This window comes from Ailuropoda melanoleuca, chromosome 13, assembly GCF_002007445.2.
Source record: "Ailuropoda melanoleuca isolate Jingjing chromosome 13, ASM200744v2, whole genome shotgun sequence".
Taxonomy (NCBI): Eukaryota; Metazoa; Chordata; class Mammalia; order Carnivora; family Ursidae; genus Ailuropoda; species Ailuropoda melanoleuca.
This window is the reverse complement of record NC_048230.1, coordinates 87,549,972-87,577,225: the sequence shown is the minus strand read 5'-3', so window position 1 is coordinate 87,577,225 and position 27,254 is coordinate 87,549,972. Positions and strand designations below refer to the sequence as shown.

At 42.8% G+C, this 27,254-nt stretch overlaps 1 protein-coding gene across 9 annotated transcripts; it reads right to left on the bottom strand.

Annotated features, from left to right (window-relative positions):
- Window positions 1-2,964: 2,964 nt before the first annotated feature.
- Window positions 2,965-26,335, bottom strand: ZNF133 (zinc finger protein 133). 9 transcript variants are annotated; one of them, XM_034640354.1, is made up of 6 exons: window positions 25,856-26,335; window positions 24,490-24,562; window positions 14,221-14,298; window positions 7,179-7,305; window positions 6,943-7,038; window positions 2,965-4,892 (listed from the first exon to the last, which is right to left on the bottom strand). In XM_034640354.1, exons 3-6 carry the CDS (start codon window positions 14,251-14,253, stop codon window positions 3,145-3,147), a joined length of 2,004 nt encoding a protein of 667 aa, XP_034496245.1. In that variant the 5' UTR covers window positions 14,254-14,298; window positions 24,490-24,562; window positions 25,856-26,335; the 3' UTR covers window positions 2,965-3,144. The 9 variants fall into 9 exon arrangements, with proteins under 9 accessions (XP_034496245.1, XP_034496247.1, XP_034496249.1 ...); XM_034640356.1 differs by having other exon boundaries at window positions 14,227-14,298; XM_034640358.1 differs by lacking the exon at window positions 14,221-14,298.
- Between the last annotated feature and the right edge of the window lie 919 nt (window positions 26,336-27,254).

Sequence of the window (27,254 nt, the reverse complement as noted above, 5' to 3'; positions counted from 1 at the left end):
GGATCGAGCCCCACATCAGGCTCCTCTGCTATGAGCCTGCTTCTTCCTCTCCCACTCCCCCTGCTTGTGTTCCCTCTCTCGCTGGCTGTCTCTATCTCTGTCGAATAAATAAATAAAATCTTAAAAAAAAAAAAAGACTTGTGCCAATTTATCCTTCCAAGACTAACATGTAAGTGTACCTGTTTCCATAGGCTACAAAAGTATGCTTTCAACTTTTGTAATGTTTGCCAGTCTGACAGGTGTAAATATCACTGTGTGGTTTTCATCTGTATCTTCACTGACAATAAGGACACTTTCAAATGAAAATGACTTCCTACACTGCGATCTGAGTCTGATCAGTCAGTTTGAGTATCTTTTTGTTGTTGATTTTAAAAAATCCTTTTCTAGGGATATTTTATAGATCTCTTTATAATACGGACTTCAGTATTTCTCTCCAGTTTCTCTTTTGTTTTGGCTGAAGGTGTGGGTTGTCTTGTGGAATTTATTTTTGTATAGCGAACCTCGACCTACTTTCATTATGGCTTTAAGATTTTGAGTCATTGTTAGAAAATCCAGTCCTGTGTTTCAAGGGTGTTATAATTATCTATTGCTATATAACAGCAACACTAAAATTTAGGGCTTAAGACAATTTTATTATCATCACCCCTCACAGTTCCCTAGGTTGACTGAGCTCAGCTGAACGGTTCTCTCTTGAGGTGTGAAGACTCGGCAGAGTGGGATTTCCAAGATGGCTCTATCACGTAACTGCAGTTGATGTTAGCTGTTGGCTAGTTCAGCGAGGGCCACTGACCAGAACACCATCATGAGGCCTCTCAATGTGGCTTTGAAGTTTTCACAGCATGAAAGTGGGATTCAGAGTAGAAGCTATAAGGCTTTTCATGAACTAGAGGCATCAGAAGTCCCATAATATCACTTCTCCTATCATCTCTCGATCAAGCAAATCACTAAGGTCAATCCCAGATCCACAGGGAGGGTAATTAGACTCTCTCTCTCTCTCTCTCTCACACACACACACGTATATATATATGTGAAGGAATTGATGATATCCATCTTGGAGACTATCTCCACAGTCTACCATCTGCACACCAAANTCTCACACACACACACACGTATATATATGTGAAGGAATTGATGATATCCATCTTGGAGACTATCTCCACAGTCTACCATCTGCACACCAAACCTCATGTCCATCCCATGTGAAATATACACTCAGACCTCAGACCCTGAAAATCTTATCTCACTACGGCATCAACTCAAAGTTCAGAATCTTGTTATCTAAACCACATCCAAGCATAGATGATTCTTTTATCTGAAGACTGGAGTGCTAAAGACACGTATCTGACATTCAGTGTTGATTTAGGGATAAAATATAACCACAATAAATCCTTCTGTTAAAAAGTGGAGAAATGACAGACACACAGCAGGCACCAGTTCATAGACATTTTGAAATTCAGCTGGGCACATGCCACCAGTTTCCTTAATTACTGTCTAGTACTGCTCCCTGGCAGCGATTCTCCATTGCTTTTATGTCTACACTTACTCTTTTCTGTAAGAAATGGCCTGTATTTGCAGCTTCGATTTCTCAGCCTGTCTCCCTGCACATAGAAAAGTAGGGATTTGGGGGCACCTGGCTGGCTCAGTCGGTTAAGCATATGCCTTTGGCTCAGGTCATGATCTCAGGGTCCTAGGATCAAGCCCCGCATCAGACTCTCTGCTCAGCGGGGAGTCTGTTTCTCCCTCTCCCTCTGCCGCTCCCCCTGCTCGTGCTCTCTCAAATAAAATCTTAAAAAAGAGAGAGAGAAAAGGGATTTTTCTCTGTCCTTTTCAGACGAGGCTGGTGTTTCTATTAAACTCATGTTTCCCATGCCTCTTACAGAAGTTCACTCCACTAGAGAAAACCATGTCTACAGAGCCCTTCACATGAAGACTCTCTCTGGTTTGAGTTGCCAGGATGCTGTAGGATGATATCTTTACAATTCATAGAAACGGTTTTGTGTAGTTGAGAGTCTAGGAGCTATATACTTAAATCTTCTTAAGTCTTAAAAAAGGGTTTACAGCTGCATCGTTGGGATGGTCTTTTCCTTAAAGGTCATTTGTTGGGCAAAGCCACTTTGGACTGGAACACGGAGAAAGTATGGTTAGGAGTCTTTAAATATGGCTGAATATCTTTACCCGTGTAATTGGAGAACCGCTGAGGGTTTGCAGCGGGGCGTGGGCCTGGGATGGAGAGCTGAGGAGCACGACTGTAAGTTCTAAACCCTGGTATTCCAGGACTGATTGGGGAGAGTGGCTTCAAGAGTCTTCTCCCTGTTCTTAGGGGACTGAGGAGAGCATGTGGTTAAAGGTCATGATATTATTGGAGTGTCAGTGAGGTGGTGTGGCTGGGGGTGGTTGGAGATCCTCCATGTTCTTGGTGGTCTGATAGGAATATGACTGGAGACCCTGGGCTCTGAGATGAAGGAACCAGTTGGTCACAGCTAAAAGACCCCAGGCCTGGGGATCGGAGTGCTAGGAACAATGTACTGTTGAAGGGACTCCATGGTGGGAAGACCAGGGACTAAATAAATTCTGAGAAAAAGCATTTAAGGTGGTTAGGGGATGATTCAGCAAAGGCAACAGTAGAGACATCTGAGAGCTGGGAGGAGAGAAGCGAGAAAGGGAGCTGTCACAGAAGCCAAGGGAAGAGGGTAGTTGCAGATAAAAGTGGACCTGCTAGGGGAAGCCATGTTTTTTGGAAGACACCTGGAAGATTCCCTCCCCTCACCCAAAATCCCTGAACACAGTTCCTCGATTTCCCCCCTCTACCAAGGACCAGACTTTCCAGTAAATAGTCTAGTGACTCAGTTCCTGTCTTCCAAGGAATTGAATTCTTGTGGAAGAGTGGCCTTAGGAGTTCAAGCTATCTGTACCACTCCTTGTTCCCTGTCTTTACAGATGAGTGAATGAGATATGCAGTCAGGGTTACGGATTTGTAAAGAAGCAATGTTTATTAGAACAAAAGGCCACAAAACATGAAGACTTAGTGTGGAGAGAGTGAACTAAGTCAAATGTCCTCTGACCACTTCAGGAATGCACTTCTCTACTCCATTTCATGAAAGTGTAACAATTTTGAGGATTTAGACCACACCACCATCTTTGCTCTCAAAGAGCGTTTAAGAGGTCAGGAGATTGCCCTGCACAGGCCTCAGAGTCGGGCTGGAGTGGCGGTTTATAGTGGACAGATTTCAGCCTTCTGTGTCTGCTGAGGTGGGACTTCTGGCTGAAGCCTTGGCCGCACATCTTGCACACGTAAGGCTTCTCCCCCTGGTGTGTCATCTGATGTAAGAGGAGGTGTGACTTCTGGATAAAGTCTTGGCCACACTCTCTGCACACACAAGGCTTCTCTTCTGAATGTACCCGTTTGTGTGTGATTAAAGCTGACTTGCTGCTAAAGCCTAGTCCACACTGTCTGCACAGGTAAGGCTTCTCCCTCGAGTGCTTCCTCTTGTGCCTGATGAGACCTGCCTGATGACTGAAGCCTCGCCCACACTCCCTGCACACATACGGCTTTTCCCCTGAGTGTGTCCTCTGGTGTGCTACGAGGTTTGACTTCTGGCTGAAACCTCGCCCGCACTCCTCACACACCATGGGCTTTTCCCCTGAGTGTGTCCTCTGGTGTCTGATAAGATTTGACTGCTGGCTGAAGCCTCGCCCACAATCCTTGCACACGATGGGCTTATCCCCTGAGTGTATGTTCTGGTGTCTGTTGAGGTGTGACTTCAGACTAAAGCCGCGCCCACACACCCCACACACATAAGGCTTCTCGCCGGTGTGTGTCCGCCTGTGGGAGATGAGGGTGGAATTCTGGCTAAAGCTGTGCCCACACACGCCACACACGTAAGGCTTCTCTTTGGAGTGTGTCCTCTGGTGGTTGACAAGGGTGGTCCTCTGCCTAAAGCAGCGCCCGCACTCCTTGCAGGCATAAGGCTTCTCCCCGGAATGTGTTCTCTGGTGTGAGATGAGGTTCGACCGGTCACTGAAGCCTAGTCCGCAGTCACTGCACACGATGGTCTTCTCCTCCAAGTGTGTCCTCTGGTGTCTAACGACAGCAGACTTCTGGCTAAAGCCTTTCCCACACTCCCGGCACACGTAGGGCTTCTCCCCCGAGTGTGTCCTCCGGTGTATGATGAGGTTTGACTTCTGACTGAAGCCTCGCCCGCACTCACTGCACATATATGGCTTCTCGCCGGAGTGTGTCCTCTCGTGTATGATAAGTGTTGACTTCCGGTTAAACCCGCGGCCGCACTCCCTGCACACAATTGGTTTCTCCCCCGAGTGGGCCTTCTGGTGCCTGGCAAGGCTCTTCTTCAGACTGAAGCCCTTCTCACACACCCCACACACGTACGGCTTCTCCCCGGAGTGAATCCTCTGGTGACTGAGCAGATTTGCCATCTTGCTGAAGCCCAGGCCACACTCTCTACAGTTGACCGTTCCAAATCCTAAGACTTCTATCCTCTTCAACAGTCTGTCTGCTTCCTCAGGGTTCCCTGTCGGAGCGGGGCTGGACTCTACTTCCACACCTCTGATGCCACTCCTAGAGCTGACTGGCTGCCGTTGTGGTGGCCTAGAGAATGCCCCCGAAGTCCTTTTCTTTGTCTTGACAAACAAAGGCTTGGCGCCTTCTCTCTCTTGACCTTCTGCTTTCTCACTCCAGGACTCTCGATCAGAGGCTTGTTGCTGCCGCTTCTGGTCCCCTGGGCACAGATCCCCCGGCTCGACATGAGTTTCTGCACACAGGCACGTGAAGACCCAGGGGGGATGATTACACAGCATGTGTTGCACGTGGAATTTCTGACTGGAAAAATCCGAAGGGCAGAAAGGACAGAGGTGGAGTTCTGGCTTTGGTTCCGCTGCAGAGGGAAAAGTTGGGAGTCAGAACCCACTCACAAGCCTCTCCCATGTGGCCAGTTATAAAAATCACCACAGGCAGTTTCAGCTCTTTTAAATAGGGCTGCTGAGCAACAGTCCTCCCAGGCTCCCACAACTGTCCCCTCACCACCACGCACACAACAGAAACCGTGTCCACAAGCATTTTCTCTGACTGAGAGATCTGACCAGAGGACCCATATGGAAGGTCAGGTCTTTCCCTATTTCCCCCAGAGGACAAAGGGGCAGATGGGAGAGAACACTCATTCAGCACGGAGAACCCCTCGTTGTAGGAAGCAGCATGAGAATAATTAAGGAGACTGGGTGTGAGATGCCTGGAGTTCCTCTACTCACTAACAAATATTTATTAGAGGATGACTTTGGGCCAGAATTTCTACAAGGCCATGGGTTTTCAGCAATGGGAGACACAACACAGTATAGTCCCCTACTCCCTTAAAGATGTTCCTGCCTGGAGCCCCTGACCAGTTTAAGCCCCGCTAATTTCCATAATTAATCTAAATAAAAATCTTCCCAGAAATCAGCATAGAAGCAAAACTGTCTTTTTTTTTTTAAAGGATTTAAGAATTTCCTTTTTTTTTTTTTTAAAGATTTTATTTATTTATTCAACAGAGATAGAGACAGCCAGCGAGAGAGGGAACACAAGCAGGGGGAGTGGGAGAGGAAGAAGCAGGCTCTCAGCAGAGGAGCCTGATGTGGGGCTCGATCCCATAACGCCGGGATCACGCCCTGAGCTGAAGGCAGACACTTAACCGCTGTGCCACCCAGGCGCCCCGCAAAACTGTCTTCTTATAGTACCTTGTACGGAGAGGACACTAACACTGAGTGTACTGTTTTATCACAGCTGGTTCTAGTCTTCTGAAGGCAAGAAACAACCAATTTGAGAAGCCAGGTAGTGACTGTACTGGACCAACCTTAACACAATTTTCTTGATCAATGAACTGAACTTTTATTTTTTATTTTTTTAAAAGATTTTATTTATTTATTTGCCAGAGAGAGAGCGAGAGAGCACAAGCAGGGAGAGCAGCAGGCAGAGGGAGAAGCAGGCTCCCCGCTGAGCAAGGAGCCCAATGAGGGACTCGATCTCAGGACCCTGGGATCATGACCTGAGCCGAAGGCAGGTGCTCAACCAACTGAGCCACCCAGGCCTCCCAATGAACTGAACTTTTAAAAACCAACAGTATACACATCTATAGTCCAGTGTTCGATACAGAATGTTACTGTATTTGGAGATGGGGCCTTTAAAGAGGTAATTAAGTTAAACCTTAATTAAGAGGTAATTAAGGTTAAAAGGGGTCATAAGGGTAGAGCCCTCACCCAATGTGAGAAGCATCCTTACAAGAGGAGGCAGAGACAGCAAGGATGTGCGCACGAAGGAGAAGCCACGAGGACATAAAGAGAAGGTGGCCATCTGCAAGCCTGCCTTCTTTCTGTAGCTCACTGGGTTTCTTCTTACATTCTTCCTCAATCTTTTTAAAAAACAGTAACAGAAAGAAGACCATAGGGGCGACTGGGTGGCTTACTCGCTTAAGCGTCTGCCTTTGGCGCAGGTCATGATCCTGGGGTCCTGGGACTGAGTCCTGAGTCAGGCTCCCTGCTCAGCGGGGAGTCTGCTTCTCCCTCTCCTTCCTCCTGCTGCTCCCCCTGCTTGTGCTCTCTCTCTCTCACTTGCTATCTCTCTCTCAATAATAAATAATAAATAATATATAATATCTTTAAAAAGAAAAAAAAATAAGAAAGAAGCCCATGACTGTGGAAAAGATCTGAGTGAGGGAAAGAGGGCAAACCCAGTGGGAGGAAGAAAGGCTCCTAGTGGTAGAAGGAGATGAGAGACACCAGGAAAGCCCTGCCCTCAGGTGAGGATGCAGGTCTAGAGGGAAGGCCAGCCAGGCAATGCCAACCACAGTGCAGGAGGTCAGAAGAGCTGCCCTCTCCAGCACGGGGGCAATGCCTCCTTTCTCCCACGCCAAGCTGCCTGCAGCTCTGAGTTCCATTTGCCCAGCACTCCCCACTCACCTGGACAGGTGGCTGGTGGGCATGCTCTCTCCTCTCTCCAGGTTTCCTTCCCTTGCTCCAGCTGGCTGATAAGTTTTGGCTTAGAAAATGGAATTCCTGCTCACAGGAAAAGAAAAAACAAGGTAGCTGTAGGTTAGGGGCGCCAGGGCCAACTCAGAAAGCGAGATGGCTGCTTCAAGCACAGCCTACAACGCCCAGCAGCAAGAACGTGAGTCCTCAGAGGTTCCAGGGCTTACCCAGTGAGACCAGGTTGCTGTAGTTCTCCAGCATCACCTCCCTGTACAAGGATCTCTGAGCAGGGCTCAGCAGCAGCCACTCTTCCTGGCTGAAATCCACAGCCACATCTCTGAATGCCATGTGTGCCTGTAACAGAAAACACAGCCCTGCTCACTGAGGAGCCAGCCTTGCCCGTGACTCAGGCTGAGGGGAAGGGAGAAGGCTGCCTGGCGGAAGGTGGGTGAGCTATCAAGCTTCTGTCATTGGGGCACCTTGTGGCTCAGTCAGTTAAGACTCTGACTCTTGATTTCAGCTCAGGTCATGATCTCAGAGTCATGAGATCAAGCCCCATGTCAGGCTCCTTGCTCACCAGGGATTCTGCTTGAGATTCTCTCTCCCTCTCCTTCTGCTCCTCCCCCTGCTCGTGCTCTCTCTCTCTCTCTCTAATAAATAAATAAATCTTAGGGGCACCTGGGTGGCTAAGTCAGTTAAGCGTCCAAGTCCTGATTTCAGATCAGGTCATGATCTCAGGGTTGTGAGATCAAGCCCCATGTCAGCCTCTGCTGGGCAGGGAGCCTGCTTGAGATTCTCTCTCTCCCTCTCTTTCTGCCCCTCTCCCCACTTGCGTGCTTGCGTGTGCTCGCTCTCTCAAAATAAAATAAACCTTTAAAAATAAATAAATCTAAAAAAAAAAAAAAAAGATTCTGCCTTTGTGACCCTGATGCCATGTGTTTGTTCCAAGACCTTTAACCTCTGTTGCTATCCAGCCAACAACACTTATGAATCTACATTCAAGATCTTGGGTGGGCTGTGTGGAAAATATGTGCAAAAAAGAGTCCCTAACTTTCAGGAACTTTAAATCTAGGCAGACAGAAGAACAAACAACATATAAAATAAAAATTAAACAAAAGTAAAACCATAACAGACTTTTAATTTTAAGAATTAAAAAAATTAAGTAATATTATTAATCATGTTAGTATTGAAGCATCTGAATGTCTAAAGTTCATACAAGAGAAAAATGGCACAGCCTAACTATAACTCAGTCCTTTCCCCAAATGACATGGTCCCTCAGCCTCCTTGGGTCCGAGAGGCACAAGTGGGGAGTAGTGAAGAGCACGAACTTGCGTGTACTGCCTGGGTTTGGGGTCCACCTCTGTGGTCAACTAGTGAAATGCAGATCATACTATATTACACTTACAGCCCCACAACGTGGATGCTCACGGTGGGCCCTCTTGGCCATTCAACCTACAAATTCATCTCTACATCCGTTCTTATCCACCTGCCCAGTTTTACTCATGTCCTTAATTCTATTTCAAAATGGAGGGCATAGTGAAATACAGACATCAGGAAAAGGGTCCTGAGGCAGCCCCAGGAACTTCTCTTAAAGGATGGGCAGGAGTGAGGAGAAGAGGGAGGTGTTACGTATTCCAGATGAAGCATGTGCGGAGCAGAGAAGATGACACCGCGAGCAAAGGAAGAGAGGAAGCCGCCATGTGGACAGGGAGGACAACCCAGGAGGAATGAAAGGTAGAATACAGAAGAGTGGAATGTAGCATCCTATAGATTTTTAATTTTTATTATAAAATATACCTAACAAATATTTTTACTATTTTTACCATCTTAAGTGTACATTTCAGTAGCATTAAGTACCTTCACATAGTTGTACAACTATCAGGGCTATCCATCTCCAGGACTTGTTCATCAACCCACGCTGAAACTGTAACCATTAAATAATAACCCCTCCTTCTCCCAAACCCGGGTAACCACCCTTTTGGCTTCCATCTCTACTTACGTGGTTATTCTATGTACTGCAAATAAGTGGACTTATACAATACTGTTCTTTTGTGTCTGGCTAATTTCAAGGTTCATTCCTTTGGAAGCATGAGCTCAGATTTCCTCTCTTTTCAAGACTAAAAAATATTCAATTTTATGTGTATACTGTTCGTCCATTGGTGGACATTTGGTTTATATTCACCTTTTAACAACTGTGAATTACACTACCTCTCAGTTTGGTGTGTATAATGTTTGAGTCCCTGCTTTCAATTATCTGGAGGTATATACCCAGAAGCAGAATTACAAGAGCAAATGGTAATGTCACATTCATTTTTTTCAGGAATCCCTGTGTTCCACAACTGCATCATTTTACAACCCCACTAACAATGCAGAAGAGTTCTTATTTCTCCATATCCTCACCAACACTTGTTGCTTTCTGTTTTATTTTTGTTGTTTTTATACCCAGCTATCTGATGGGTATAAAATGGTATCTCACTGTGGACTTAAATTGCATTTCCCTAATGATTACTGGATGATTATCTTTTCACATGCCCATCTGCCATTTATATAACTTCTTTGCAAAATATCTATTCAAGTTCTTTTCTTTGCCCATTCTTTTTCTTTTTTTTAAAGATTTATTTATTTATTTAGTTGACAGAGAGAGAGAGAGCCAGCGAGAGAGGGAACACAAGCAGGGGGAGTGGGAGAGGAAGAAGCAGGCTCCCAGTGGAGCACAGAGCCTGATGCAGGGCTTGATCCCAGGACTCTGGGATAACGCCCTGAGCCGAAGGCAGACGCTTAATGACTGAGCCACCCAGGTGCCCCTTCTTTGCCCATTCTTGAATTGCAGTGTTTGTATTTTTGTTGGGTTACAGTTTTTTTATATATAATCTGAATATTAATCATTTATCAGACCACTTATCAGGTATATTTCTTCTTTTGTTGCCTGGGTTTTGGTGTAATATCCAAGAACTCATCACTAAATCCAATTTCATGAAGCTTTTCCCGTTTTGTTCGAGTTTTATAGTTTTAGCTCCTATCTGTTTAGGTTTTCAATCCATTTTGAGTTCATTTTTGTATNCTTATCAGACCACTTATCAGGTATATTTCTTCTTTTGTTGCCTGGGTTTTGGTGTAATATCCAAGAACTCATCACTAAATCCAATTTCATGAAGCTTTTCCCGTTTTGTTCGAGTTTTATAGTTTTAGCTCCTATCTGTTTAGGTTTTCAATCCATTTTGAGTTCATTTTTGTATATGGTGTGAGGTTAAGGGTCCAACCACATTCTTTTGCATGTAGGCATACAGTTTCCCAGCACTATCTATTAAACAGACTGTCCTTTCCACATTGAATGGTCTTGGTACTCTTGTCCAAAATCATTTGACCATATACATGAGGGTTTATTTCTGGGCTCTGTGTTCTACTCCATTAATCTGTGATTCTGTCTTTATCCCAGTACCAAACAACTTGGATGACTGTAGCTTTGTAGTAAATTTTGAAATCAAGAACTGTGAGCCCTCCATGTTTGTTCTTTTTCAAGATTGTTTTGGCTATTCAGAGTCCCTTGAGATTTCATATGAATTTTAAGATGAAGTTTTCTATTTCTGAAAAAAAAAAAAGAAAGAAAATGTCATTGGGATTTTGGTAGGGATTACACTGAATCGACTTCAGTACTGTTGTCATCTTAGCAATATTAAAATTTCCATCCATGAACATGGTGTCTTTCCATTTCTTTAATTATTTCCACAAGGTTTTGTATTTTTCAATGTACAAGTCTCTCACCTCAAATTTTTTAAAAGTATTTTATTCTTTTGATGCTATTGGAAGTAGAATTGTTTTCTTAATTTCTTTTTCAGATTGTTCATTGTTAGTGTGCAGAAATGCAGCTGATTTTTGTGTGTTAATTTTGTATACTGCTATTTGTTGAAGTGAGTCGGGAATCTTTTCTACATATACCCAGTCATGTTATCTGCAGATGATTTTACTTCTTCCTTTCTAATTTAGATGCCCTCCCCTTTCTTTTTTAACTTTTCTTGCCTACTCACTTTGGCTACAACTTCTAATACAGTGTTCAACAGAAGTGGCCAAAGTGGGTATACCTGTCATATTTGATCTTACAGAAAAAGCTTTTTGTCTTCTGCCACGGAGTATGTTAGCTGTGAGTTTCTCATATACAGACTTTATTATGTTAAAGTAGTTTCCTTCTATTCTTAGCTTATTGAGTGTTTTTATCATAAAAGAGTGCTGGCTTTTATAAATACCTTCTGTATCAGTTGAGATGTCCATGGGGTTTTTGCCCTTCATCTGGTATATTTATTGATATTTACATGTTGTTGTTTACATGTATACATGTATACAATGTTTACATGTTGAACCATCCTAGCATTCTAGGACTAAACAGTCAGTGGGATTCTTTTAATATGCTGTATAATTCTACACAGTGTATAGAATTCTTTTACTAGTGTAGAGAAGCATATAATTCTTCTAATATGCTGAATTTGGTTTGCTAGTGTTATGTTGAGAATTTTTGCACCAGTATTCACAAGGGATCTTGGTCTGTAATTTTCTTTACTGGTTTTGTATCAAGGTTTGTCTGGTTTTGGTATCAAGGTGATGCTGGCCTCACAGAATTAGCTAGGCAATGTTCCTTCTTCATGTTGGGTGGGAAATGTTTGAGAATTGGTGTTTTTCTTTAAATGCATGATAAAATGCACCAATGAAGGCATCAGGTCTAGGGCTTTCTTTGTTGGGAGCTCAACAGACTTAATCTCCTTACTAGTCTATCAAGAATTTCTATTTCTTAATGATTCTGTCCTGAGGTTTTTTGTTTCTAAGAAGCTGTCCATTTCATCTAGGCCATCCAGTTTGTTTGGGTATAATAGTTTATAACAGTCTTGTATAACCCCCCCTTATTTTTGTAGAATCAGTAGTAATGCCGCACTTCATCTCTGATTTTAGTAATCTGAGCTTTCTTGTTTTCTCAGTCAAGCTAGCTAAAAGTTTTGTCATTTCTGGTAAACTTTTTGAAGAAATAATTTTTGGTTTATTGATTTTCTCTATTATTTTTCTATTCTCTATTTAACCCTGTTCTAATATTGACTATTTCCTTCCTCTGCTACCTTGGGTTTAGTTTGTTCTTTTTCTAGATTCTTAAGTTGAAAAATTATGCTGTTTCCTGGAGCTCTTTTTCCTTTTTTTTTTTTTTAAAAGAGAGGGAGTGAGGGAGAGGGAGAGAGAGAGAGAGAATATATTAAGCAGACTCCATGCCCAGCACAGAGTTGGACGTGGGGCTTGATCTCACAATCCTGAGATCATGACCTGAGCCGAAATCAAGAGTTGGACACTTAACCAACTGAGCCACCCAGGCACCCCTTCATATCCTTTTGTGTACATTCTGTATCTATTTTCATTAGAGTTATCACAGTGATTAAACTTAACATCCTAAAGTTATAACACCTTAATTTGAACTGATGTCAGCTTAACTTTAATAGCATACACAATTCTTGTCCTATATAGCTCCATATAACTTCTTGTCAGTTATCAAAGTCATAAAATTACACCTCTATGCATTGTGTCCAAAAATATAGACTCATGATTGTGTTTTCTTTAAGGCATTAGTCTCTTAAATCATGCAGAAAACAAAAAGTGTAGTAAACCAAAGGGACATTAGCTTAGGTAACTGCTGACTTAGTCATCCGTAGAACTTTATTTCTTCATATAGCATCAAATAACTGTCTAGTTTCCTTTCATTGCAACCTAAAAGACTCCCATTAGCATTTCTTGCAAGGCAAGTCTGGTGGCTGCAAATTGTATCACCTTTTCTTTTTCTGGGAATGTCTTGATTTCTCCCTTACTTTTGAAGGACAGTTTTGCTGGATATAGACTTCCTGGTTGACAGTTTTTTCTTTCAGCACTGAATATATCAACCTGTTGTCTTCTGGCTTCCAAAGTTACTGATTAGAAATCTGCTGACAGATTTTAGTGGACCCTTCCTATGTGAAAAGTTGCTTCTTTCTTGTTTTCAAGATTCTCTGTTCTCTTTGGCTTTCAAGGGTTTGATTACACAGTATTGTGGTGTGGGTCTCTTTGATAGTTTATCCAGTTTGTTGAGCTTCTTAGTTGCTTTTTAGGTCTTCTGTCTCTTTATTTCTATTTCCATTTTGTCCTAACATATTTTTCTTGATTTTGTTCACATCATTCCTTTAGCTCAGAGAATCTTTAAGACATCTGTTTTAAAGTCTTTGTTCAGCAAGTCCCACCATCTGGACTTTACAAGGGATAGTTTCTACTGATTTATTTTTTTCCTCTGAATGGACTACATTGTCCTGTTTCTTTGTATGCCTCATGATTTTTTGTGGAAAACTGGATATCTGAGTCTTATAATATGGCAACTCTGGAACTCAGATTTCCTAGTATCTACTGGGTTTTAAAATTGTTGTAGGCTGTCTGTGCTGGGATTCAGCATGAGGTGTATACTTGAGGCTTTCTCAGGTCTTTCTTATGCTTTTCTGATCCTGTGCCTTTTCATGGGCGTGCGTGGTAACTTTCTAAATCCCCTGTGTATGCAGTTGTTTTGGATGTTCTACTCCTGAAATGTCTGATGTAAAAGGCAAAAAGCGAAAAAATAAAGGGGAAGAAACTTCCCAGGATCTGGTTCTTTAAATCTCCTACTTCAGCAGTGGGGGCTGTAACAATGGTGGCCTGATTCTGTAATCAGAAGCAGCAATCAGGAATCAGAACATAGATCCTCAATATTTGGAGGCCAAGGTCCGTACTGCCTACCCTGGCTTCTGCAGGCTGTGTGCAAACTGCTTCAGGAACTCATGAATGGCTTTCTGCCATGGGGATGGGGGTGGGCGATGGGTACTGCACTAAGAGCTGAAACTGACTGCTCCAAACCTTCCCTTGGAAGCTGCAAGCATTCAGCTAGACTCCAGTTTTCCAAAATAGTTACATCAGACAGATCTTGCCAGTAAAATTGTTGCCTAGGTGGGGAAACAGATTCCAGGTGGTTCCTACTTCATTATTTTCCCTGATGTCACTCTCAGCTTGTAAAAGTTTTAAAGATGAACAAAGAAATGTAGACTCTGTCCTGTCCTGTAGAACTGTGTGTCGTTCAGAGTTAGCCACTTGGTGAGTGACTTAAGTCATAGGTGGCACGAGTTTCAGGTCAGGTAAATCACACCTCCAGGACTAATGCTAGACTCTGCCAGGTACCAACAAGGCAGTCAGGATAAGAAAATGTGTCTATCCTGAGACAGCCAGTGTGGAAATACAGAAAACACTCACCATTACCCTGGCTTTCCGGGACCCTGTGGCCATTTTTCCTGGTATCCCTAAAGAAGGATGATATCTCAGAAGGCAGATCTGGGTAAGGAAAACAGAAATGAAAGGGTGTCAGGTGGAAATGCTCTCCCCATGAGTGAGGCGGGACCTGCCTCAATTGCGGGATGGGTAGCATGTTGGGGAATGTTAATAGGCTGATTCTCAACTAGGGCCCTGGAAAAAGGTCCAGAAAGCCAGGCCTTCAGCAGGTTCAGTTCCAAACTCTCCTGACCACAAAAAATTAAATGTAAAAGGACATTTTTGAGTCCATGTACTTGGCAGTAGATGACATTAAATGCAGCATTAGGAATTTGAGGGGTTGTGAAAGTGGTATTCTGGTTGTTTTTCAAAGAAACACATATTGAAGTATTTATGGATGGAAGTGATTAAAAACATTTCAGAAAAAATGAGACAAAAACATGAAACAAGATTGCAACATGATGATGATTGGTTAAAGCTGAGGCTTTATTATACTACTCTTGCTTCTTCTGAACATGTCTGAAATTCTTCCATTAATAAAAAATTATTTTAAAGTTCTTAAAGAGCAAAAAAACTTATGCAATACGGTAAAAACGTTAAGAAGTATTAAATCAAGATGATGTACTTAAGGGTGGTCATTAAGCTATCGTCTCTTTTATATTTGAGATTTTTCATTAAAAAAGTAAAGTATACAATTTTTCATTGGATAGCCAAGACAGAAAAAACACTGTGTTGAGAACAAAACTAGTGGAATCCAAAGCAATAACCAAGGACAGAAACTGGCAAGAATGAATTATCAATTTTAAATAATAAATTATGACAACTCAGATTAAACAAATAATTATGACTTGGACAAAGGGGTCAGGAAAGAAATGAAATAAAACAGCAAATCGCTCATAAGGGAAGTCAAAAGACATTTTTCAAGAAATTTATTTTTGTGGCTTAATTTCATTCTATTTAATTATACACGTGATTAACACCTCTGTTAGTGTTAGAAAGAATCCAGAATAGTCTGAAGATTATAAAGGAAAAAGTTTAGTTCTCTTTTTGGACTCTGCCTCAGGCCCACACCTGGGTAACTGCTGTTAACTATTTCCTGACTGCTCTTTATCATTTTGTCCCTTCACTTTCCTTTGTATTTGGGGACATGTGCAAACAATGTTACTTTGCCATAAATAAAAACCACCTGTAATGTGACTCATTGGCATTTAATATCTTGGTGTGTACCAGTACTCACAGACCTAACTCCATTCTTTTTATTTAAAAAAATTTTTTTTAAACTCCATTCTTTTTACTGTTATACCATGTCCAATCAGCAAACCACATTTTCTTTAACAAAGTATTCCTCCGTCAATGGACAGGCTGTCCTGTTTATCAGCAGACGGTTATAAGCAATACGTGTTTGCAAACATGTCAGCCTTTCTGTATGAGTGTTAACAGAGTGGAATTACTGGACTTAATATTGAACATATGCTTACACTGCCAAATTGCCCTCCAAAGGCCGACCAACTCACAATCCTGATGACCACATACAAGTGTGCCCCTTTCCACACTTTTGATAATACTTGATTCATCCAAGGGATTCTTCAAGTAAGAAGCCTAAAGGAAACCAGTTTTACACATGCAAGAGCTTGGGGAATTCTATAGCCATGAGCTCTCTGTGAGGAAGAGAAGACAAATATTAAACATGGTAAGACAGGAAAGGGAAACCAGGTAAAGAACTGATGGTGAGCATTTAATATACATAATTGTAGATTTAGCACTACACGGTGGGTAAGAGAGCAGGGAAGAAAAACGTATACTAATGGAATATGGCATGCGTCCAGATAAAGTAGAAATGCCACTAAAATGGGAGAAGAGACAAGGGCAGCGGAAACTAGAAAAGGTTTATTGAATGTTGCATTAGGTGAGAGTTAGAGGGAAAACACAAATGAAGTCACAGAATTTCTAAAAATAATAATGAAAACATTGTGGATGTGTGGGATTCATTTAAAACAGTGAGGTGAGGGAAATGTACAGCTTTGGATATTTTAATAAAGAACAAAAATTAATGAACAGAAAAAAGCGTAGTAAGTGAAATCCCAATTTCTTAAAAGATCAGTGAAATAAACACAGCTATCTTAAGAAAAGGGAAAGCACAAATATTCAAAATAAGAAACCACAAAGGGGAAATGCCAGGTTTTTGAACTGTCAATGTATTGGATTAAAAAAAAAAAACAACCAACTACTTGTTTCACTTGCCTTCTACTCCAGAAAGTAGGAAAAAAACAAAAACTGAGAAAAAGAGAAGAAAATGTTTTTTAAAAGGACAAGAAACAATAAATTAAGAACCAGTGGCATCAGATTCTGATACTGAGAACAGCTTGTATCAAACTAACCCTCTTACTAATAACTATACACCCTAATCGAAACATAAAAAACAACTATTTGAAGACACTGCAACCAAAAGCAGCAAGAAACCGGAGGGGGTACAACCCTTGAAAGAAGGGACACACACTGGGTGAGACCTGTATTCAACTCATTTTTCAACCGAGGGCATTCCCCTGTCCATGTGGCACATGAGGAACAGATCAAGAGACTTCCTGGAAACTGTATGGCAAAATCCTAGAAAAGTGGGAGCAACTAAGGATGGAGAATCAACTCTACACACAAACACCTCCTAAAGTTGTTTGGATACTTTGGCTGAATACATAAGGCAAGACCAGGAAAAACTCAGGTGGCTAACAAGGGATGGAAGGTGAATGGAGCTGTGCAGGTTTCTGCTACTGTTCACAGGTACGACTGAGTTTAGAGCTTGAGTCCAATCAAGTCAAAGTCTGCTAAATACCTTAGGTAAGCTTCTACTGAAACACAGGTCATTTATACAAAACACACATCCTTTCAGCATAACTAGACAGAGAATATTCTTTTTTTAAAAAAAAGATTTTATTTATTTATTTGACAGAGACAGACAGCCAGCGAGAGAGAGGGAACACAAGCAGGGGGAGTGTGAGAGGAAGAAACAGGCTCCTAGCGGAGGAGCCTGATGTGGGGCTCGATCCCAGAACACCGGGATCACGCCCTGAGCCGAAGACAGACGCTTAACGACTGTGCCACCCAGGCGCCCCTAGACAGAGAATATTCTAACTTCAAATTACCTGTGAATAAATTACCTATATAAAAAAAGCAAAAAATTAAAAAATATTGAAAAAAAAGCATTAAACATGAAACCAGTGAGCTATCTCCTTTACTTCCTACGTGAAGCCATCAGAGAGTACGAGAGCAACTCGGGGGGGAAACTACATAAAAGAAGAGAGGTACTAATAGCGAATTTAAAGTTGATAGGAAACAACCATCAGAAAAGAAAAGTTACCATACATGAGAAAATGCTGAAAAGGTGTACTGATAAGTCAGAGCACTTAGTACGGGGAAGGGACTTAAAAGCATAGGCAGAATGAGCACTGGAAGTCTTGGAAAGGGGAAGCTCCAGGGGAAAAGGGGATTGCAAGCAAGGAAAAGGGACCTCTTGGAAACTCCAAGGTAAAGGGAAAAATAAGCAAGGGGGAAATACAGGGTCCTGCAAAACAGAAGATAATTAAAAAAATAAAATACACAATCTCTCCTCCTCCTCCAATCCAGCAATCATATTAGTTACACTAACAGAAGAGTTTCCCTGAACTAGGAAACTTCAAAAACATGAGAATCTGGCAGTTGTCTACAGAAATGCAGATGTGTAGTCCTCCTCTATAGAAAACCAAAAGAGAAATTGAGAATCCAGGGTTAGCTAAAAAAATTTCTAAAAAAAAAAAAAAAAAAAAAAAAAAAAAAAAAAAAAAAAAAAAAAAAGAAAGAAAGAAAGAAAAAAAGGAAAAAGAAAAAACAGCGACAGAGAAAAAGCTGTAACAAAACACTACAAGCTGAATTCAATATTTTCAAACATTTGGGCATATCAGAAATCATCTTGAAGCAAAATTCAAATTTCTAACTATGTTGAGGAAATTGGATAGACTTAAACTTATTGTGATAATCATTTCCCAACATATACATGTATCAAATCACTAGGTTGCACACCTTAAACGAATACAATGTTACACATCAATTATATTTTAACAAAACTGGAAACAAAATCCAAAAGCTAAGAACAGAAATGAGCAAAAAAAGAAAAAAGAAAAAGAAAAAAAAAGAAACAAAATGAGTGTTGACTGAACTTCAGAAAGAAATGAAACTAAGTTACAAGACAGCAAAGAATAGATTGAAATGAAAACAGGATGGGCACTGAAGCATAGCAGGAAAACCACTTGAGAGAATAAAAATGAAATAAAGGATGGGCTAGAGAGAAAGTGGTTGAAATGGAAATCAGACAAAAAAAGGAATATTACCCATATAACTGTAGTTCCTGAAGAGGAAAACAAAAAAAGGAAACAATATTTAAAATTATAGTCCAGGAAAACTTCAAGAATAGATGACCTAAATCTAAATATGAAAGGACCTACAGAGTACCAGGGAAGTTTACTCACAACCACCCACTTTAAGATATCTACTAGAAAAGCTATCAGGCCTTTAAAGAACAAGAATCCTTAGTGATCGTAAGCAAAAAATATACCAGACTTCCATCATAATTATCAAAATCATCACTCAACCCTCGTGCACTGCTCAGAATATAAAATGGTGCAGCCACTATGGAGAACAGTATAGTGGTTGTTCAAAAAATTAAAAATAGAATTATCATATAATCTACCAATTCCACTTCTGGAGATATCCCAAAAGAACTGAAAGCAGGGACTAGAACAGATATTTGTATACTTATGTTTATAGCAGTATTCATAATAGCTAAAACATGGAAACAACCCAGTGTCCATCAACAGATGAATGGATAAACAAAATCACACACACAGAGATATAAAGAGGAAATTCTGACACATGGTACAATATAGTTTAAGCATGAAGACATTAGACTAAGTGAAATAAATCAGACACAAAAATACAAATATTGTATGATTCCACATACATGAGGTACTTGGAGTAATCACATTCACACGGACAGAAGTAGAAGGACAGTTGAGAGGGACTTAGGGGAAGGGGAAATAGGGAGTTAATATTTAATGGGTACAGAGTTTCAGTTTGGAAAGACGAAAAAAGTTCTGGAGATGGAGAGTGGGGTGGTTGTACAACAACGTGAATATAGTTAATGCTGCTGAACTATACATTAAAATGGTTAAAATGTAAGTTTTGCATTATATATATTTTACCACATTAAAAATGTATGAAAAAAAGTCATTCAACGCAAGGCAACAGCGGAGCTACATTTACCAGAAACTTAAAGGAAAGACATTATGAGCCAAAGATTTCATGATCATCCAAGGGATTCTTCAAGTAAGAAGCCTACAGGAAACCAGTTTTACACATGCAAGAGCTTGGGGAATTCTATAGCCATGAGCTCTCTGTGAGGAATCTACTGGAAGACGAATATTAAACATGGTAAGACAGGAAAGGGAAACCAGGTAAAGAACTGATGGTGACCATTTAATACACATAATCGTAGTTCTAGCACTACACGGTGGGTAAGAGAGCAGGGAAGAAAAATGTATACTAATGGTATATGGCATGTGTCCTGATAAAGTAGAAATGCCACTAAAATGGGAGAAGAGACAAGGGAAGGGGAAAGTAGAAAAGGTTTACTGAATGTTGCATTAGGTGAGAGTTAGAGGGGAAAACACAAATGAAGTCACGGAATTTCTAAAAATAATAATGAAAACATTGTGGATGTGTGGGATCCATTTAAAATGGTGAGGTGAGGGAAATGTACAGCTTTGGATATTTTAATAAAGAACAGAAATTAATGAGCAGAAAAGAGTGTAATAAGTGAAATCCTAATTTTTGTAAAAAATTAGTGAAACATGGCTAATGTAAGAAGAGAAAGCATAAATATTGAAAATCGGAAACAACAAAGGGGAAAAAACTACTGAATCACCAAAATACATTTTTTAAAAAGCCAGGTAAGAGTATTTTTCAGACCTCTATTAAAAAATTTGTATACCTAGATGAAATGCATAACTTCTAAGGAAATGTAACTGACCCTAGATGGTCACAAGGGAATTTCACCAAACTTTCAAACCAGTTAAGTCCCACTGCTCTAAATACTGTCCCAGAGCCCTGAAAAATGAAGGGAACTTCCTTATTCTTTTTATAAAGCAACTCTAATGTTGACATCTAAACTTGATGGCAGTTCAAAAAAACTGAGAATTTAAGACCATTAGCACTTATGAATATTGAAGAAAATTGTAGAATTATCAGCTAAGATACTCCAACATGACAATAAGAAAATATTTCACCAAGACAAAGTGGGATTCCCAGAAATTCAAGATTGGTGCAATATTAGGAAATCCATTACTATAATACACCGTATTAATCAACAGATCTAACGAGAAAATCCAAGTGTTTTTATGCATGCTGAAATATTCTTTAACAAAACTCAACACCCATTCCTTACTTAAAAAAAAAAACAAAAACCAAAACTCAAGAATGTAGGATTGATGGATTAAAACTTTTTATTTTGAACTAATTTTAGTCTTACAGAGAAGTTGCAAAAATATCAATTCTCATAAAACCTTCATCCAGCTTTCTCTAATGTTAACATCTTAGAAAACCATAGTACAATGATCAAAAACAGGAAATTGGCATTGACCAAAGCACAGTCCTTGATCAAATGTTGTTGGTTTTTCCACTAATGTCCTTTTTCTGGTCCAGGATTCAAATGAAGTTCCCATATTGTATTTAGTTGCCAGGTATGTTTAATTTCCTCCAATCTGTGACAGTTCCTGTCTTTTCTCGTCTTTCGTGAACTTGACACTTTTGAAGAATATCCCTCAATTTTGGGTTTGTCAGATGTTTTTTTCATGATCAGAAGGAGGTTAGTTCATTTTTGGCTAGATTATCTCAGAAGTGATGTCATGTCCTTCTCATTGCTCTGGATCAAAGAGTTGATGACACTGATATGTCTCATTACTGATGATATTAACCTTGATCTTGATCACTTGGTTAAGGCGATGTCTGCTGGGTTTTTATAATTAATAAATATCTTGGGAGAGATACTTTGAGATTATACAAATACCCTGTTTCTCTTCAAATGTCCACTCACTAATGTTAGCATGCATTTGTGGGATGTGTCCAAGATAGTTATTACTGTGGTGTTTACCAAATGATGAGTTTTCTATCTCTCTTTTTATTTCTAAATTCATTAACTGTTCTGTAAACAAGAGCTGTCGCTTTCCCCCCATTCTTTAAATTTATTCGATTATTTATATCAGTATGGATTCATATCTTATCCCATGGGTTATAACAGAATATCATCACTATTTGGCTGCTCCAATTATTCCATCTTCAAACACTGGCAGCTCCTTCAGGTTAGCCTTGTTCCTGTTTTACCCAATAAATGTGGCCCAAGTGATACTGTGCCAGTTACAGCTTTTGTCTTAAGAAGGCCAGAGAGCTTATGCTCTAGGGAGGCCTAAGATACCATGTTAGAAGTTGAACTCCTCTGCCGGAGACCATGCAGAGACAGAGGCCCTGATACTACATGGAGAGAGTGAGGCCCAGCTGTCTCAGCTGACCCCAGCCTTCCAGCCAACCCAGAAAGGGCCAAATATATGAGAGAACCATCTTTGATGTTCCAACCCGAATAAGGTCCCCAGGGACTGTGGCCACAGCCAGATCTATAACTCACACAGAGCCAAAGAACCACAAAGCTGATCCCAGTAAACCCCAAGACTTGTGAGAAATTATAACATGCTGATTCTTCTAAGCCACTAAGTTTTGGGGCGGTTTGTTGTGCAGCAATCAATAATCAGAACCCTTCCAGACATGCTATGCTTTCTCCTTCCTCAACTTTCTTAGTGACCGAAGCACCTTCCTTCTCACCCACGTGCCTTATTCAGGCACCAGGACTACTTCCCCACTTGCCACAGCAAGCCCATTACCAAGGCCGACTGATTCTACTTCTGAGAACTCTCTCAATTCCTCCCCGTTCCCATACCCGCTGGGGGAGGAGGACAACAGTCATAATCCCTCCCTCCTGGTAGGGTCTGCAGACCCTCTCCCAGCATCCCAGTCAGCCTCATCCATTCCTTCCAGAATCAGCTCTACATACAGTTGGATCATTCACTTATTCAGTAAAATATTAAGCTTCTACTGTATGATACTATGCACTATTTTAGACACTGGGGATACAAAAGTGAACAAAGACAAAAAGCATCTGCCCTCACTGACACGGAAGTCCAGAGGAGGAAAATGGGCATACTAAATCAATGAGTAAAACACACAGTACACCAGGAAGTGATGAGTGAGATGAAGACCAATGCGGCTGGAAAGGAGAAAAGTAACAACCAGGGTGGGGTTCTGGAATTTTATTTATTTATTTATTCACTCATTTATTTACTTAATTGGGGGGGTTTGGAATTTTAAATAGCAGTTAGGCATGGCCTCTCTGAAAAGGTGATAGAGTAAACATCTAAAGCATGTGAAGGAGTGAGCCAAGTGGGTCGCTCTGAAAAGAGCCAGTTCACTGGGGCTGGTATGCTGAGCATCGCAGACAAGAGCCAGTGCACGGTCAAGGTACAGAGTTCACTGTTGCTCATGTGCTGTGCTTGAGACCGAGTGGAAGACAGAAAGTTCACATGTAAACATGGGGGGAGATCATACCCAGCTTTGTAGGATACTGGTTCTGACTTTGACCGAGATAAGAAGCCACTAGAAGGTTTTGAGCAAATGTATGACATGATTTGATTGACATTTTAAAAGATCCCTCTGGCTGCTGTACTGACTAATATTCTTTAGGGGGATGAGGGAAGAAGCAAAGATATCATTCAAGAGCTACGATCATCCAGGTGAGCCAGGTGACGTGGTGGTGGTTGGGCCACGGTGGAAGCAGCAGAGGTCGGAGACTGTTAGAGTCCAGATTTGCTTAATGGGGATGGAGTATAAAAAGGCCAAGGTTTTGAGCCTGACCAATCTAAAGAAAGGAGATGTCATGTCTCTGCTCCCTATTAGAGCTAAACTCCCTGAAAAAATGGCCTATACTTTCTTGGGGTAGAGCATGTTTGGGGGAGGTGATCAGAGTTTGCTGTTGGACACGTTCGGTTTGGGATGCCGAAGACATATCCAAGAGGAAATTCGAAGTAGATGGCAGAAGACTGGAATCTGGGGTGAAAGGCATAGGTCTAGGCTGAACCCCAGGGAGATGGCATTTAAGGCCTTGAGAGGAGATAGGGCCACCATGGAGACAGTGTGGCTGGAGAAGATGAGAAGTCCAAGAACAGTGGGGGTTTGGGAGAAGAGAAGCTGGGAAGAGGGACAGAAGGAGCGGCCTATGAGGTAGGAGGAAAACCTGGAAATGCGGAGCAACCACGTGAAAGGGTACTTTAAGGAGAAGGAAGTACGACTTGACAATGTAAAATGTGGCTGAGAACTGACTGCGGCATTAGCCACAGGATGTGCAACCTTGATGAGAATGTTTTTCAGTGGGTAGAGCTGAAAAGGCCTCACTGGAATATCTTAAAAGATGAAGGAAGGATAGACATGGAGACAGCAGCAGAGGCAATTCTTTCAAGCTTAGCTCTGATGGAAAGGAAAGACACAGAGCCACAGCTGGAGGGGGAAACTATGTCACTCCTCTGCTCCCCCCTGCCCTCAGATCAAGGCCACACTCGCTGACTTGTCATTTGGGGCTCATTCCAACAATGCCGAACCCACGCCGTTCCAATCAGCGTGTCCCCCCACTCCCAGCCGTGAACATCCCTTCCAGCCAGCAAGGACAACAATGCGCATCTTCACACTACATCAGCTGCTTGTCTAACCAGGTGCCAGGTATTGGATCAGTGACTCAAGAAGAGAAGGATGAGCTGCCCAATCCTCAAAGAGCTACTGCACACTCCAGTGGGACAGATGGAGAGTCAAAATGCAGCCTGAGAGCCCAAGAGTCCTGACAGTGCAGAGTGTTCTGTTGCTGACAAGGACACACTGGAAGTACTGCCTGGGGGAAATCCAGGAATGCTCTGCAGTGGGATCGCATCTGAGATCACTCAACAGAGTTTATACTGAAGGAGAGATGCGTGGAGAAATCAAAGGGGTCACAAGTAAGGACACAAGGTCTAAAGAACAGTCCCTGTAAAAACTGCCACCTTGTTTTCCTGCAGATGGGACATTGTAGGGTGCAAGATGTCAAAGGTGAGCAAAGGAAACCCACCGAGGTTTGGCAAGCAAACGGGAAGGGGTCCCCACCTGAAGCTGGACTGTCAGGAGTCCAGGAGTCCTCTCTTTACCCACCAGGCAGTTCTCTCTGGGCAGGAAGGGGCTGCAGGGGGCAGGTCAAGAACAAAAAAGTTTCAAAAGAGTTACTGGAAACCCTCACGCTCCAGTAGGGTAGGGCCTCCTCCTCCTTAAAGGAATGGACCTATCACAGAAGAAAAGACTGTGGGCAGCTTGCTGGGAACACAGCCTGCCCTGACATGCCACTGACACTGAGCATGAGCTGAGCTGATCCTCTCTCACCTTTGTTGTTAATAAGAATAGTACTTATCGGGCATTGAGTATATACCAGCGACTATTCCAGGCACTGGAGGAGTTTCACGTCATTCTCCTCACCCAGTGAAGTACAATTTCTTATCTTCATTTTACAGATGAGAATATTGAGACACAGAGAGGTCTGTCTCTTGCCCAAGGTGGCACAGCTATAAAATGACTGAGCCTGGATGAGATCTGGCTGTAGAGGCCATATTCTTAACCAGTAAGGGCGGTGATGGCAAATCTCTGTGGGTTGTAAGGATTCTCAGTTTATCCATTATGAGAAGAATCAGAACTGGTCATCAGGTGATAAGCACTGAATTTGAGTAATGGGTCTGTGGAGTTCTATCTACTTCTGACTGAAATTTCTCCATCATAAAAACTTAAAATGGACCTTCAAATTCCAAAGCCTGTTCACACTACAGATGGGGGAATCTGTGATTCCTGTGGTCAGTGAAGATCCTTGGGACCTTTGAAAAACTTGACGAGTGCACCCTAACCCGACCTCTTCCTCCAAGGCCGGAACCCTGGGGCGACCAGCCAAATTGAGAGCCTAGGATCGCGCCAAAATGGCCACTCCACACCCAGTGCAACTCGGGCAAGTCTGGCCAAGCCAGCCTGCCAGTCGCCCCGCCTCGGCAAAGCTGAGGGGTAGCTGGACCCAAAAGAAAGACGATCAACATCCACCCACCAAAACCCCTGACGCACGGCCCCAGGAACAGCTCCCACACCCCCACCTAGGAAATATCAGCCCCAAAAGCCAACTTCCTGAACTCCCCGCAAACCCGGGGAGTTGTGACATGAGCGACCCCCTCTCTCAACATCGCTATTTCGGCCAAGGCCGAACCTGTCCCCACCCGCAGGAACCCTTGGACGAAAGGTCCAAACCCAGCACTCACCACCACTGGGCTTTGCGGCTGAGCTTCACCCACGTTCCTCAGAGATGCGCGCCCACACCCCCCAAAATAAGACAACCGGGAGAGCACGGCCTGAGCCACGACAGCGTGTCCCCACCACTACCTCCTCTCCCCGCCATCTGCACCGTCCCCAGCCTCAGCCCGTAGACCAGTATTTTAGGACGTACCTTGCTGCGCCGGGAAGGGCACAGCTGCTGCGAGGGTCCCGCGGGAGCCTCACTCACCAGCGCCACCGAAGAACAAGGGGTCACTCCAGCCACCAGCTGGGGATCTACTTCTGTAGGGTGCCGGGACTACGCTACCCAGCATGCTCTGTGCGCCGCCGGGACCACACCTCCCAGGATGCTCCGCGCAACCAGAAGCGCATTGACAGCCCACAACTCCTATTGGCATCCCAGAGAGCCGTTTTTGGGTAACGTGCCCCTGTCATTAGAGAATGACCACTGTGGCACCTGGATCCCCGGCATTTTTTTCTTAAAACCACGTTCACAAAACATGTACAGGGTCCCATGTGAAGCTTCTCGCCCCGCCGTGACCCCTTCTCTAATACTTCAGCCTCGAAGACTACACTCCCCAGTGGCCCCTGCAGCGACATCCGCATCCGGTGCTGGCCCGCCTCCCGACAGGCGGATATGACGCATGAAGAGGAGGTTTGCTTTGTCTTCTGGGATTGGCGAGGGTCAGCGGTAGTGGGGCGGTGAGGTCGCCGTTGTCTAGCTGTGGTGTTGCACACCTTCGTCCCGTGTTCCGTGAGCGATCGGCAGGTGTGGTCTCGTCCATCTCACGTGCCCTTTTAACTCCGTTGAGGCCCATGGAGAGAGCGAAGCTGAGAGACACAGAGCAATCTTCTTGAGGTCTCCCATCCCGTGCGAGGTAGACCCGGATTCTGAGCACACGCCCTCAACATGAAATATCCACTACGGGGTCTGAGACCTTTTTCCTTTTTTGGAGTCCCCAGAGTTTTGGGCAAACTCTCATTTGTCTCCTGGGGGACAGGAACCTCACTCTTAGACAGTTGCTGGGGTAGAGCCCGCTGTCGGTTTAGCTCTTTGGGTCTTTGTTCCGGGCTGTGGTTGAGAACAGGGTTGCGTTGGCGCCCATCAGGAACACGCCAATCTAGAAGCTAGAGAATACGCCCCACTAAAGTCGTGGGAGGGTGTTTACACCCGGCCACCCTCTCACTTGTCTTTACCTTCCTCAGATAGGCTTTCAGAAATTTCGTTCTTCTCTAGGAAGACCCAAGAAAACGTCCACGTGGCCTGGAGAACTAGGGAGAAAAAAAGAGAATTTACTAAAATTTCTTCTTAGCTTTTGTAAAATTAATCCATTCCCTTCCTGTGCCCCGTTGCCTTGTTCATAGTGAATTCAGTTCATCCCTGGCTCTGGAGAAGTGCCTGGTATTGACAGTTCCTCTCTGCCCCACCCATGACTTATTCACCAAGAAATTAGCTGTTAACACCCACGGAGGTTTAAAGTAACAATGCAGGGACGTCCGTGTGTAAGTCCAGTGATGCTTGCTGTATGCCAAGGGCAGAGATGGCTGGGATCCCAGGGGCCTTGGAGATG